The following is a 12,649-nucleotide window of genomic DNA, read 5'->3' as shown; positions in this document are numbered from 1 at the left end:
AACTATAATAATGTAAATAACAAATAAAATACATAAATAAATGCATAGGTATAGTTAAATAATAAACAAACAGGTAAATAGTAAATAATAATAAATTGACATATAACTAATAATAAATGAAAATCAGACAGACAAATGATAACAAAACAAAAACAAATAATATAAAATAGATTATAATCATTACAGCATCTTACTTAGGTGTTTATCTAAATGATTCTTAAAGCTTCGAACTGAACTACATTGCACTACCTGTGCATTGGAAGTAGTGGAAAGGTACGATACACTGCAAGCATAATTCCATATTCCTTATACGATCCCTACCTATGCTCCCCACCCACATCCACGCACATACATTTACCTAGTTGTAATTACCTAGTCGTATATTACGGGAAGGGGAGCTATGCTCGTGGTGTCCCGTCTTCATATCTCGTTTTATCTAGGCTGTTTTTAAATTCGTGTATCGTTTATGCACACACTACATTCTCATCTAACTTGTTCCAAACGTCTATTACTCTGTGGGGAAAGCTGTTCTTTTTTAGGTCTCTTCTATAACTGTCTTTCTTGATTTTCTTTCCGTGTCCTCTTGTATCTCTACTATCCCATTTTATTAGATTCTCTCTGTATGTGTTTGCGTGTGCGTGAGTGTATGTTTGTATGTGTGTGTGTGTGTGTGTATGTGTGTGTTTGTGATTCACCATGGCCTTGGATCACGTGCTGGACTCGTGATCAACAGCTATTTTCCTCCCGGAAGAGAGCTCAGAGCTCATAAGTGACCGATCTATGGGTACTGCTGTGACCTTACACGCACACACACATCCAACTCCCCGCTCACGAGAGATGGAGTAACGACTCGCAGCGCAGTGATACTGCATTTTAGCCCTGGGCGGGATTCGAACCCGGACCGTTGTAGTGGCGGCCGGGAACTCTAACCACTGCGCCATCGAGTCGTGTGTGTGTGTGTGTGTGTGTGTGTGTGTGTGTGTGTGTGTGTGTGTGTGTGTGTGTGTGTGTGTGTGTGTGTGTGTGTGTGTGTGTGTGTGTGTGATTCACCATTGTCTTGGATCACGTGCTGGACTCGTGATCGACAGCTATTTCCCTCCCGGGAAGATTAACTGGTAGCAGCTAGGATAAGTGCAGGGGATTGATACAGACGCCGATGAATTAATCGAGACAGTATTAGTTGTCTGACGTCTACGAGTATCCTTCGTCTGGATGCAATCTCCCAGCGACGAGAAAAATAAACTCAGAATCCAAAGAGTTTACCGAGATACGCGTTCCTTCCTGCACCAACAGTGGGTTTCCTGGGCTGAATGAAATGGCCTGGCTTCAGCCAGAATAAACAGAGTCAAGTATAGTTACCAAAATGTTAATCGAGATCACTCTAATTCTTTGACGTCTCTAAGGGTGTTCCCAAAATGTTAATCGAGATCATTCTAATTCTTTGACGTCTCTAGTTGTGTTCCCAAAACGTTAATCGAGATCACTAATTCTTTGACGTCTCTGAGGAAACACCACCCAGTGGAGGGAGTTTAGTACACAGGTGCTATGAAGGGTGAGGCTGAGGGGGTGATCCCCGGGTTTGATATACAAAACACTCACTGGACAATCCAACGAAGCCCCTGGAGACTTCATCGTCGTTTAAGGGTCCGACGAAGACACCGATGACGAAGGCGATCATGGCGAGAAGGAGGACCAACAGAAGGAAGATCTGAGCCTGCAGGAAGGAGGGAATGAATTAATAAATGAAGGAAAGATGGGAACGAAGACTTGAGTTTTGTCCTCATCACAAATCGTCGGCAGGACGTGCTCTTCGTTGTGGCTCTGCAAGACATGCGTCGGAGAGAATCACCTCCCCCCCCCCCGCCTTCCCATCTTGAAGAACAACTCATCAGAACCCTCACTTTCGGCTGGAGGTGGTGCCCCGAGGGGCTGGCACTTGGTCCCCGTACCGAGCCCAAGACTTCTCGCTCTATCAATTCTGACTACTTCCACCCCCCCTCCCGCGATTTTTCCCACAAAGAGAACATACAACCGGCAATTGCTCCCTTCCTGCTACTGCGAACAAGTGTCGTAGAAATAGTCACATTTATTCAATAGAAACAACAGTCTAGTTCATTCCCGAAAGGGTTTATCAGAATGTTTGCTTCAGTTCGAAACTTTAAGAATCATTTAGATAAACACCTAAGCAAGATGCTGTAATGATTATCGTTTATATCATTTGTTTTTGTTTGTTATCTCTGTTTGTCTGTTTGATTCTCATTTATTATTAGTAATATGTCAATTTATTATTATTCACTTTCTATCTGTTTATTATTCAACAATACCTATGCACTTATTTATGTATTTTATTTGTTATTTACATTACTATAGTTTTTATTAATTAATTTATTATTATTATGATTTTTTTTCGCATCCGACCTAAATATGGACCAAAAGGTCTCCTGTCGACATGCTCCGCCTTTGTAATCCCTTGCATTGTGGGCCTGCGGTTTTCCTGTCGTTGACAAGACAGAGCACAGCAATAGTCGGCCTTCACAGGCGGTGTCAACCTCTTCAACTTTCATAAGCACCTCGACTTCCTCTTCTATCTCCATAATCTATCGCCTCTTAGCCTCCCACCTCCACCTCCGTAGCAACCATGTCTCCTCCCATGACATCCATCCCTCCATACGCGCCCACCTCCACTCCACCGTACCTCCCCTCCTTCCCCAACTCCATTCTACACAAGAGGTTTTCAAACTTCACTACTTAGTGGCGCACTAATGACATATCTTGGACTTTGGCACAGAAATACACATTTGACATAATATTAGTACGATTACGTGCATGCATGTGAGTGTAATAATGATAGTAATAATAACAACAACAACAATAATAAAAATAATAATTATCATAATAATCATAATAATGATAATAAATCTAAGTACACATACCTATCCAGAAAAAAAAAAAAAAAAAATACGCGGCGCACTTATGGGATAGTCGCGGCGCACAGTTTGATAACCACTACTCTGCAACTATCCCGAACTCCTGTCCTCCTTACTTTCAACACTTAATCTTCCTTTCTTCTTCACCTCCATCTCCTCCGTACTTTACTATAATCACAATGGCAAACCAAGGTGACAGGTCCATAATGACTTTGAATGCAATGATTAATGTAACAAAGTAATGACAAGTAGATTACCAAAGAAGTAAGTAGATAGATGAATATACAAACAAATGAATAAGTAAATGCATAGACAAATAAATAGATGAATAGATTAATAAACATATAGATAAAAAATAATATATATATATATGTACTACTGTAGTATCTCCTTAAGTCGCGTAGCATTTTTGTGACATATGAATTAATATGATTAAACAAACCATGGTATGTATCCACAAATATTATTTATATTTGTGAAATTAATGTTGTCACAAACCATGATATCTTTTGTAAGAAGAAAGCATGTAAATGTAAAATGATCGTATAATTTTACCAAATGTTTTAATGTTGTTATTTTCATTTGATTTTAGGGCGGGCGAAAATTGATTATTTACGTACCCTGGCCTCCCACTCCATTCCTCCGAGGACGCAGATGACGAGAAGGACGACAAGGATCAGGGACCCCACGAGTCTCCCGTCGTTGATGCCGCCGTCAAAGATCTGGAGGCCGTTTTCCGACAAGAGGGAGGAGAGACTCTCGCAGAATCCGACAACGTACATGGAGCAGGCCACGGCGTTCGCAAAGGAAAATATCGCTCCGATGGCGCCTCCGAACTCCGGCCCGAGCGAACGGCTGATCATGTAGTAGGTGCCCCCTGTAGATGAGCAAAAATCTACTGTAATAACCATATATGTTCTGATACCCTATCACTCCAGGTACTTGGATAACTATATTTCATTAAAAAAAAAAAAAATGGTTAGGGTTAAGGGTTAAAGTTAGGTGGTTTATGGTGTGGGAACACGCCACTACTGTAGTATCCCCTTAAGTCGCGTAGTATCTTTTTTTTTTTATAACATATGAATTAATATGATTACACAAACCATTGTATGTATCCATAAATATTATTAATATTTGTGAAATTAATGTTGCCAGAAACCATGGTAGCTTTTGTAAGAAGAAAGCATGCGTATGTAAAATGATTGTATAATTTTACCAAATGTTTTAATATTGTTATTTTTATTTAAATTTAGTGCGGTGAAAATTTATTATTTACAAACTGCTACGTTTTTGCAAATAAACCCCTATAACCATATATATTCTGAAGATAAACAAACCAGATACATTTCCTCACCTTTAAGCTGTAGACATTTATTGTCAATCCACACACACACATGCACATACACACACACATGCACGTACACACGCACGCAAAAGAATGTGTACATGTGATATTTGTGTTTGTGTATGCATGCATTTTCAAACTAGGGTTTCCCAACCTTCGGGGTGGGGGGGAGGGGCGCACACCTGGGAGGGGGAGTGTTTAAAGCTACATTTCATTAAAAAAATTGGTTAAGGTTAAGGGATAAAGTTAGGAGGGGTATAGTTAGGTCAGGAATTATTCAAGAACTCGCAGCAACGCGCGGGTAATTTGGCTTGGAAACTAATAATTAAACGAGTAAATAATTAATATGTATTTAGATATAGACACACGCACAGATACACACACGCACAGATTCACACAAAGGCAAAGATACACACACACGCACAGATACACACACACAAATACACACGCACAGACACACACACACGCACAGATACACACACGCACAGACACACACGCACAGACACACACGCACATATACACACACACGTACACACACACCCATAGATACACACACACGCACACAGACACACACACACACACACGCATAGACACACACACACACACACACACACACACACACACACACACACACACACACACACACACACACACACACACACACACACACACACACATGAAATAATAATAACACAAAAAGAAATATTGGATCATTTAACGAACCTTGACGTCAGGAAATCACACGGCCCAGGTGGAATTGCAAATTGGATGCTAAAAGAATGTAAAGAAGAACTAATGGACAAAACATATAATATAACAAGTTGCTCACTCAAAGAAGGAAAAATACCAAAGGACACCACGAGCGTAGCTCCCCTTCCCGTGAATTACAACTAGGTAAATACACACACACACATATACAGGCACACGTTGTTACGCAGTACATTTAAGAGTCCGGGACCTTACCTCCTTTGATTTGTCCGTTGGTGGCAATGGCGGCCATGGAGAGGCTGGTGAGGACGGTAACCACGTTGCCGCACGTCACGACCAAAAGACCCTCAACTGAAACACAAAAGGAGACGAAGATTTCATCATCTGTGACCCAAAACAGGAGCCCTTCTTCCCTTCCTAGCCCATTTGGCCGTATGAAAAAGTCGAGCGCGCCGGCTCAAAGTACCACGTTGCCGCACGTCACGACCAAAAGACCCTCAACTGAAACACAAAAGGAGACGAGGATTTCATCATCTGTGACCCAAAACAGAAGCCCTTCTTCCCTTCCTAGCCCCTTTGTCTGTATGAAAAAGCCGAGCGCGCCAGCTCAAAGTACAGTGCAATCGTAAAACGCATGACCGTTAGCCGTTATGTTCACTGATGGGGATGGTCCTCTTAGATGAAAAAGTCGCCTGGTAACAGATAGAAAAGGGGAACACCGTATGAGTTAGTCGATGTGGTTCAAGCCTCCCACTGCCTCAAGGCACACAAATCTCCTCAGCTGAATAAAGCCTCATGGAAGTTTCCGGACTATTCAATGGAGGAGGACATAAAGTCTATGTTCTTTCGACATGATCACCATTTGCGTAATGGGTTCAAGAAGGAATAAGATGGTAAATAGGAATTCAAAGAAAGAAGGAAGGAAGGAAAAAGTGTAAAAAGAGGAAGAGAGGAGTCTGTAGGAAACGAAAATAATAAGAGAGGCAGGAGAGGATGATGAGTTGTTGTTTTTTCAGGGAATTTTCCAAAAATCGACGCAATGTTTCCAGGGTCAAACCTCTTCTTTCTACCCGAGTGTCGTTCTTTGACTGTTGTATCGTGGTTGGTTTGTTTCTCACGTTTGAATAATGACGATATTTCTTCTTTGTTGAAATGATCGTTCACTCACTTGAATAATAAAGTTCTATTACTCTAACATGTTCACACAGACTGTAATTTGACATTGCTATATTCCGAGGGTCTTCAAAATATATGAGAAAGAAAAAATATATAAATTATATTAGAATAAAATTTAAAGTTTCTTTACTGCACTTAGTCGTTTATAATATATATCAGCATGATACAAGTCAACAGACACATTTGCAATAGAGCCGTACCATGAGTGAGCAAAAAAAAAAAAAAAAATGTAAACTCAATATTGATATCGTATTTATGAAAACAAGTATGCATGACACGTAGCCACACACGAACCGGCGTGGGCTACACAACCCAAAAAATAACGGGAATGATGATGATTACGCCTCTCATCAGGGAGGAGGGTACAATGAAGAGAGGGCGGAGGGGAGGGTGATTTGGAAATCATCACCGGGCTTGTTCTTGCTCAGTCTCGCATAGGGCGATCGTGTCGGAGCCGCGATCACGATGGGCCGCGAACAGCTTCGACACGCGTTACATTTGTTTTCTGTTTTACTTGTTCCGGCGGGTGGTAGAACAGTTTCTGTGAAATGTGAATATCTCATTTGATAACAATATATATCCATATACATACACATGTATCTGTACGTGTACATATATCTTGATAGCCTAGTTGGTAAGTTACTACGGCACTTGTCATGTGGTTGCTGGGTTCGAGTCCTTGGCAGTACACACATTTCAATTTCTGCATGTCGGCCTTTGATGGCTTAGGATTAAAGTGTATTGTGGTTGTTGATATATATATATATATATATATATATATATATATATATATATATATATATATACAATGTATATACATACACGTGTGTGTGTGTGTGTGTGCGTGCGTGTATGTGTATATACGTGTGTGTGTGCATGTACGTGTGTGTTTATGTACGTGTGTGTGTGTGTATGTGTGTACGAGTATGTGTATGATTATGTGTTCGTAGTTGTGTGTCGCTGTAGACACAGGCAAATGTTCAGCCTGCCAATATTTGAAGAAATGACCACCAACCTTTTTAGCTTTCACTGAACACGGGGAGGGATTGTGTAATGGACGCAGTGGTGGAACTGTTTCTGACTGCACTGAACATCATGAGATATTTGCATTATACAAGGAAAGGGAGATAAAGACATTAGCTGTTCCGTTCTGACAAGCGATTACACTATAAATGTCGAATACTTATGTTGTCATTCATGGGTAAACTGTTTGTACCGTATTTCCTCCTCATCCTTAATCCAAGGTTTATACGAACAGCAAAGACACCTATTAGGGCTAATGAGAAGCTCACAAGCGGTGAGTAGCCTGACGATGAACACCCAGGCGCTGAATAGCGACGCGCTGAATAGTCTGGTGCTGAAACGGCGGCACTGAAACATGGACGCTGAATCGTACGTTGTTGTTGTTGTTGTCGTTCCCTAGACTGTCTGTCCGAGCAGTCCCGTCTCCCCAAGGAAGGCCACAGCCGAAACTGGGTTTTCCCACAAATCCTTTATAGAGTGTATGTTGTGTTGTTTGCGTGCATGATTGTGTATAATGCAGTCTTCCATTATGTGTTGTATGGTATGGGGTGAAGTGTTACATCCTGGGCAGCTGTTCACAACACGGTCGTCCAGCCTCTTCTGGACCCGTTGTGGTTGTGGTGGAGGTGAAGGTGAAGAACAAGATACGGTTTTCGAGTCTCCATGACATTTGGTAGTATAAAAAAGAGCTTCTCAAAAGTCTCACCCTGAAGTAATCAATAAAATGACGCATAAATAAGCTTGTATTCACCAAGAATCAGCCCTGGACTTTAGTATAATTGTTTCCTTTCAGCTGAGAAATAACAATTTGATCACCTTGTATAAGGAAGGCAAAAGCACGTTTTACTACCCCACTTTCCCAGAATGTTGACATAGACAGGACCGATTATATATTGACCAAATTTCTAAGTGACTTAGACTGAGATACGATACAATATTTTTTTCGACGTATCCGCTACCCTGTCCTCGATAGGGCTACAAATAATGCCCTCATTATATGATCAGCGGGTTGACTGCTTTGCAAATTATGCCCTCAGCTGTTTCAGAGCAGGATGTACTTACTGGATGAGGTGCCCTTGATCAGATGGCCGTGGGAACTGATAGGTGTTTGTGACCAATATGATCGATATAATCCTCCTCCCCACCCCTTCTGTAACTACAGATATGTTGATACACACACACACACACACACACACACACACACACACACACACACACACACACACACACACACACACACACACACACACACACACACACACACACACACACACACACACACACACACACACAAGAGAAACAAAATTAAAATACAGACGGACAAATGAAATTAATGATGCAAAGTACAGCTTCCCAAATAAAACAATGGAAGGGTGGAATAAAATGCCGTCAGAAATAATAAGTGTTCACGGAATAAAGAAAAAAAAAGATGAATAAGTGGCAAGATGAATGCTAAGAAAGGACAAAAGAAGAAAGGAGGAAGGGATGGTGAATATAATAAAACCATAAGAAAAACAGGAATAGCATAAGAAGCAAATGATTGAGCGTGTACACATTTGCAAATAAATACACATGTTCTTGCACGTGTCTGTAAGTTACAAGTAACGAAACTGTAGTGGTGTCTGTATTATCATGTAAAGTCTGCACCTTCTCCCGATGACGTATTGTGTCAAGAAAAATGGAAATGTAATTATCATACTGTTCCCTAATTCTCTTTCGCATTATTTTAAAGACTCCTCATCAAGTGATGCATTGGTAATTGCATCCTTGATGTAAGTATTGTATACGAAATGGCTTCCGTCATATGGAAGTGACTATTTAGAATAATAGAGTAATTATTACTGACGCGAATGGGATCATTCTGGAATCTTGGGCGGGGCGGGGCTGAGCGGAGCCGAGAAAGCGGATCTTGGATGTGATGACGACATTCGTACATATATATTTAGTGTTCACGATTCGTTACATGACGGCACGTCAAAAGGAGAGGAAGACCGGTTTCCAGATACCAGAACGAGCTTAAACGCGTTTACATAAAGAAATGTAATAAGTTTCAATAAAACAAGCGAAAAATAAGAAAATGACTGAAGGTGTTTCAACAATCAAATACACATGAGAAAATCCTTACGCGAGTTGTTTTGCTTGACTCTTCAAACACCTGTCTCCTTGCAAAAGTATCTTCAATATTTATTCTTAAGAAAAAGAAAAGACAGAAAAAACTGCATATCTAGTGGTAGCATTGCATTTAGGAAAATATGGGGAAATATGTTTTGTGCGCATTACATATGCCCCATACAGTGTGTGTGTGTGTGTGTGTGTGTGTGTGTGTGTGTGTGTGTGTGTGTGTGTGTGTGTGTGTGTGTGTGTGTGTGTGTGTGTGTGTGTGTGTGTGTGTGTGTGTGTGTGTGTGTGTGTGTGTGTGTGTGTGTGTGTCTTTATCTAGTTGTATTTACCTAGTTGTATCTTACGGGAAAGGGGAGCTAAGCTCGTAGTGCCCCGTCTTTGTATCTCTCCATATCCAATTTGCTCTTAAATTCTTGTATTGTTTTTGCACACACTGTTTTTTCATCCAATGTGTCCCATACATCCACCACTCTGTGGGGAAAGCTGTTCTTTTTCAGGTCCCTTCTATAACTGTCCTTTTTAAGCTTCTTTCCATGTCCTCTTGTGTTTCTCCTATCCCAATTTAGCAAGTCTTCTCTGTCAAGAACTTCCATGCCCTTCATAATTCTGTAGATGGTCAACAAGTCACCTCTTTCTCTCCTCTGTTCCAGAATTGGCAACTCCAATTTTACCAGTCTTTCTTCATATGAAAAATTTGAGAGTTCTGTGGCCATCCTCATAGCTGCTCTCTGGATTCTCTCAGTCTTCTTTATATTCTTTTTTGTTTTGGGTGACCACAGTGTCGCTGCATACTCCAATTTAGGCCTTATCATTGTGACTAGTATTTTCCTTACCATTTCTTCATCCAAGTAGGTAAAAGCCACTTTTATTGCTTTCAGTAAGTTGTAGGTTTCGCCGAGAATCTTGTTAACATGTTTGTCAGGGAACATATCTTTTGTGATAATCACTCCCGGGTCTTTTTCAGATCCTTCTTTCTTAACTTCTTTTTCATCAATTTCATATCTTCCAGATATCCATTTTTTATTCTTTTTTTTCTTCAAAATCCATTATGCTACATTTTTCTGTTTTGAATTTCACTTACCACTTTTGACTCCATTTCCAAACCCTGTTTAAATATCTCTGTAATAATCACTTTCTTCAACAGTTTTGCATTATCTGCAAAGAAGCTCATATAACATTCCACTCCCTCGTCCATCTAATTCACATAGATGGCAAACATTATTGGAGCCAGCACTGGTCCTTGTGGGACTCCACTAATTACCTCTTCCCAAAGAGAAGTCTTGTCTCTGAGCACTACCCTCATTGATCTCACATGCAAAAAGTCCTCCATCTACTTCAGTAATTTACCTTGTATCCCTCCTATGGATACAAAGGACTTTATCAAAAGCTTTTTGCAGATCTAGGAAAGGGCAATCGGCCCATCCGTCCCTTTCTTGCATTATATCCGGTAGCCTCGAGTAAAAGCAGATCAAATTTGTGGTGCACGATCTTCCTTGTCTGAATCCAAATTGTCTCGGATTTATTATATTATTCTCCTCCAGATGTTTTGTCCATCTTTTATAACTCCTTCGCAGATTTTTGCTACTGTGCTTGTAAGGGAAACAGGTCTGTAATTTGTTGGGTCTTCCTTATTTCCTCCTTTATAGATTGGTACAATATCAGCATTTTTCCAGTCTTGTGGCATTTTTCCTTCTTTGAGTGAGGAACATATTATGGTGGGGGTGGAAAGGGAACTAGCAGATAGTGTTGATCAAAGAGTATTGATATAGTTTGGGCATATGGAAAGAATGGGTAAAGAAAGACTAGCAAAAAAAGGGTTTGGAAGGCAGAGATGGATGGGGTGAACTTGATGGGAAGACCGAGAATGAGATGAATAGATAGGATGAATGGGGCTTAGAGTAAAAGAGAAATATCTACTCAGTAGAACAGGGAGATAGCAAGAGATAGGTGTAAGTTAAAAATAGTTGAGAATGGTTGATAAATTGATAAGTCCCGAAAGGATTTCTCCTTGTCGTCTGAAAATATCCCTAAGTGGACGAGGAGAGAAGATCATGATGTAATAAAGCGGCGGGTGTGGAGGTGCCGTGTCGCACTACTTGATCTGACCCTGATGGCAAAACAGGGAAATTCCTTATAGATATATGGGGTACCGTCATAATGACGGCGTGGACCATTGGGCACCCTATAGATATAGGGCTTCACCGAATATAAGGAATAAGGTTACGCCAGAGATATATCTCACCAGAAACCAGTTGGCAAGCAGGTGAGATTACTGCCAACCCCCCTTCATGGGTAGCGGGCGGGGTGTGTGTGTGTGTGTGTCAAGGATGGACTTTCATCCACAAGGAGCTAAGATGAAAAGGGGAAGTAAGTGGGTGTTGGACGGGTGTGGAATGGGTGAAAGGTGGGTTCATGCCTTGGCCGACTATCTCCCTTATTAGAGGGAAGAGGACTGTCCCCCTCCTACTGATGACAGTGGAACATTCCCACACTCTCAAAACACGGACAGTCCATCGTTTCTCCCCACAGAACCTTATGTACCTATGGGAGAACTCAAGGACCGTTTCTGGTTACCATGATTCTACGGGTTTTTGATTAGAGAAATTAGAGACAATAGCTGAATGATTAACAGCATTTTTTTTATCTGTTATTTATCTTTTTGCTTTCTAATGTAATATCAATTTCTAAAGACGGAACGTCTAGCGACACAAGTCTCTACTGATGCCATGTGGAAATTAAATTCCCTCGTTGAATGAGCCCTTCACTCAAAATAAACCCTTCCTTTTTGAAGTTGAAACGATCTATTGAATGGAATAAACTTAGTAACCATGTAGTAAGCGCTGAAACTATCAATTGTTATAAAAAACGATTAGACAACTTTAAGGATGGGGATGACAGGTGGTGATGGATACGGATCTGCCTAGTGTAGGCCTTATGGTCTCTTGCAGTCTCCTTTATTCTTATGTTCTTATGTGACTAGTCCGACGCTTCCACGTGAACAGCCTGTGGTGTATTTTAAGTCCCAAGAACATAAGAACATAAGAACATAAGAATGAAGGAGACTGCAAGAGACCATAAGGCCTATACTAGGCAGTTCCGTATCCATCACCACCTGTCATCCCCTTCCATAAAGTTGTCTAACCCTTTCTTAAAACAACTGATAGGTTCAGCGCTTACTACATGGTTACTAAGTTTATTCCATTCGTCGACCACCCTATCAGTAAACCAATTCTTGGCTATTTCCTTTTTAAATCTAAATTTGTCCAGTTTATAACAATTACTCCGAGTCCTGCCCTGTTGTTTTAATATGATGACCTTGTTTGCATCACCCTTGTTAAAGACTTCCCCT

At 40.8% G+C, this 12,649-nt stretch overlaps 1 protein-coding gene across 5 annotated transcripts in view; it reads right to left on the bottom strand.

The window, feature by feature from the left end:
* The window catches only part of LOC143024586 (bumetanide-sensitive sodium-(potassium)-chloride cotransporter-like), a 77,765-nt gene that overhangs the window by 30,114 nt on the left and 35,002 nt on the right, over positions 1–12,649 (bottom strand). For all 5 annotated transcript variants that reach the window (XR_012966289.1, XR_012966288.1, XM_076183411.1 and 2 more), the window contains 3 exons: positions 5,236–5,331; positions 3,548–3,804; positions 1,600–1,714 (listed from right to left, as the gene is read on the bottom strand). Coding sequence is in view for 3 of the 5 variants with exons in the window: in XM_076183411.1 (XP_076039526.1) it covers positions 1,600–1,714; positions 3,548–3,804; positions 5,236–5,331 (468 nt within the window). In the remaining 2 variants the exon portion in view is untranslated. The remainder of the gene's footprint in view (positions 1–1,599; positions 1,715–3,547; positions 3,805–5,235; positions 5,332–12,649) is intronic.

The sequence above is a fragment of the Oratosquilla oratoria genome, chromosome 4 (assembly GCF_046742065.1).
Source record: "Oratosquilla oratoria isolate Oo_2021 chromosome 4, ASM4674206v1, whole genome shotgun sequence".
Taxonomy (NCBI): domain Eukaryota; kingdom Metazoa; phylum Arthropoda; class Malacostraca; order Stomatopoda; family Squillidae; genus Oratosquilla; species Oratosquilla oratoria.
Note: the sequence above shows the minus strand (reverse complement) of the source record. Positions and strands in the feature narration are given on the sequence as shown.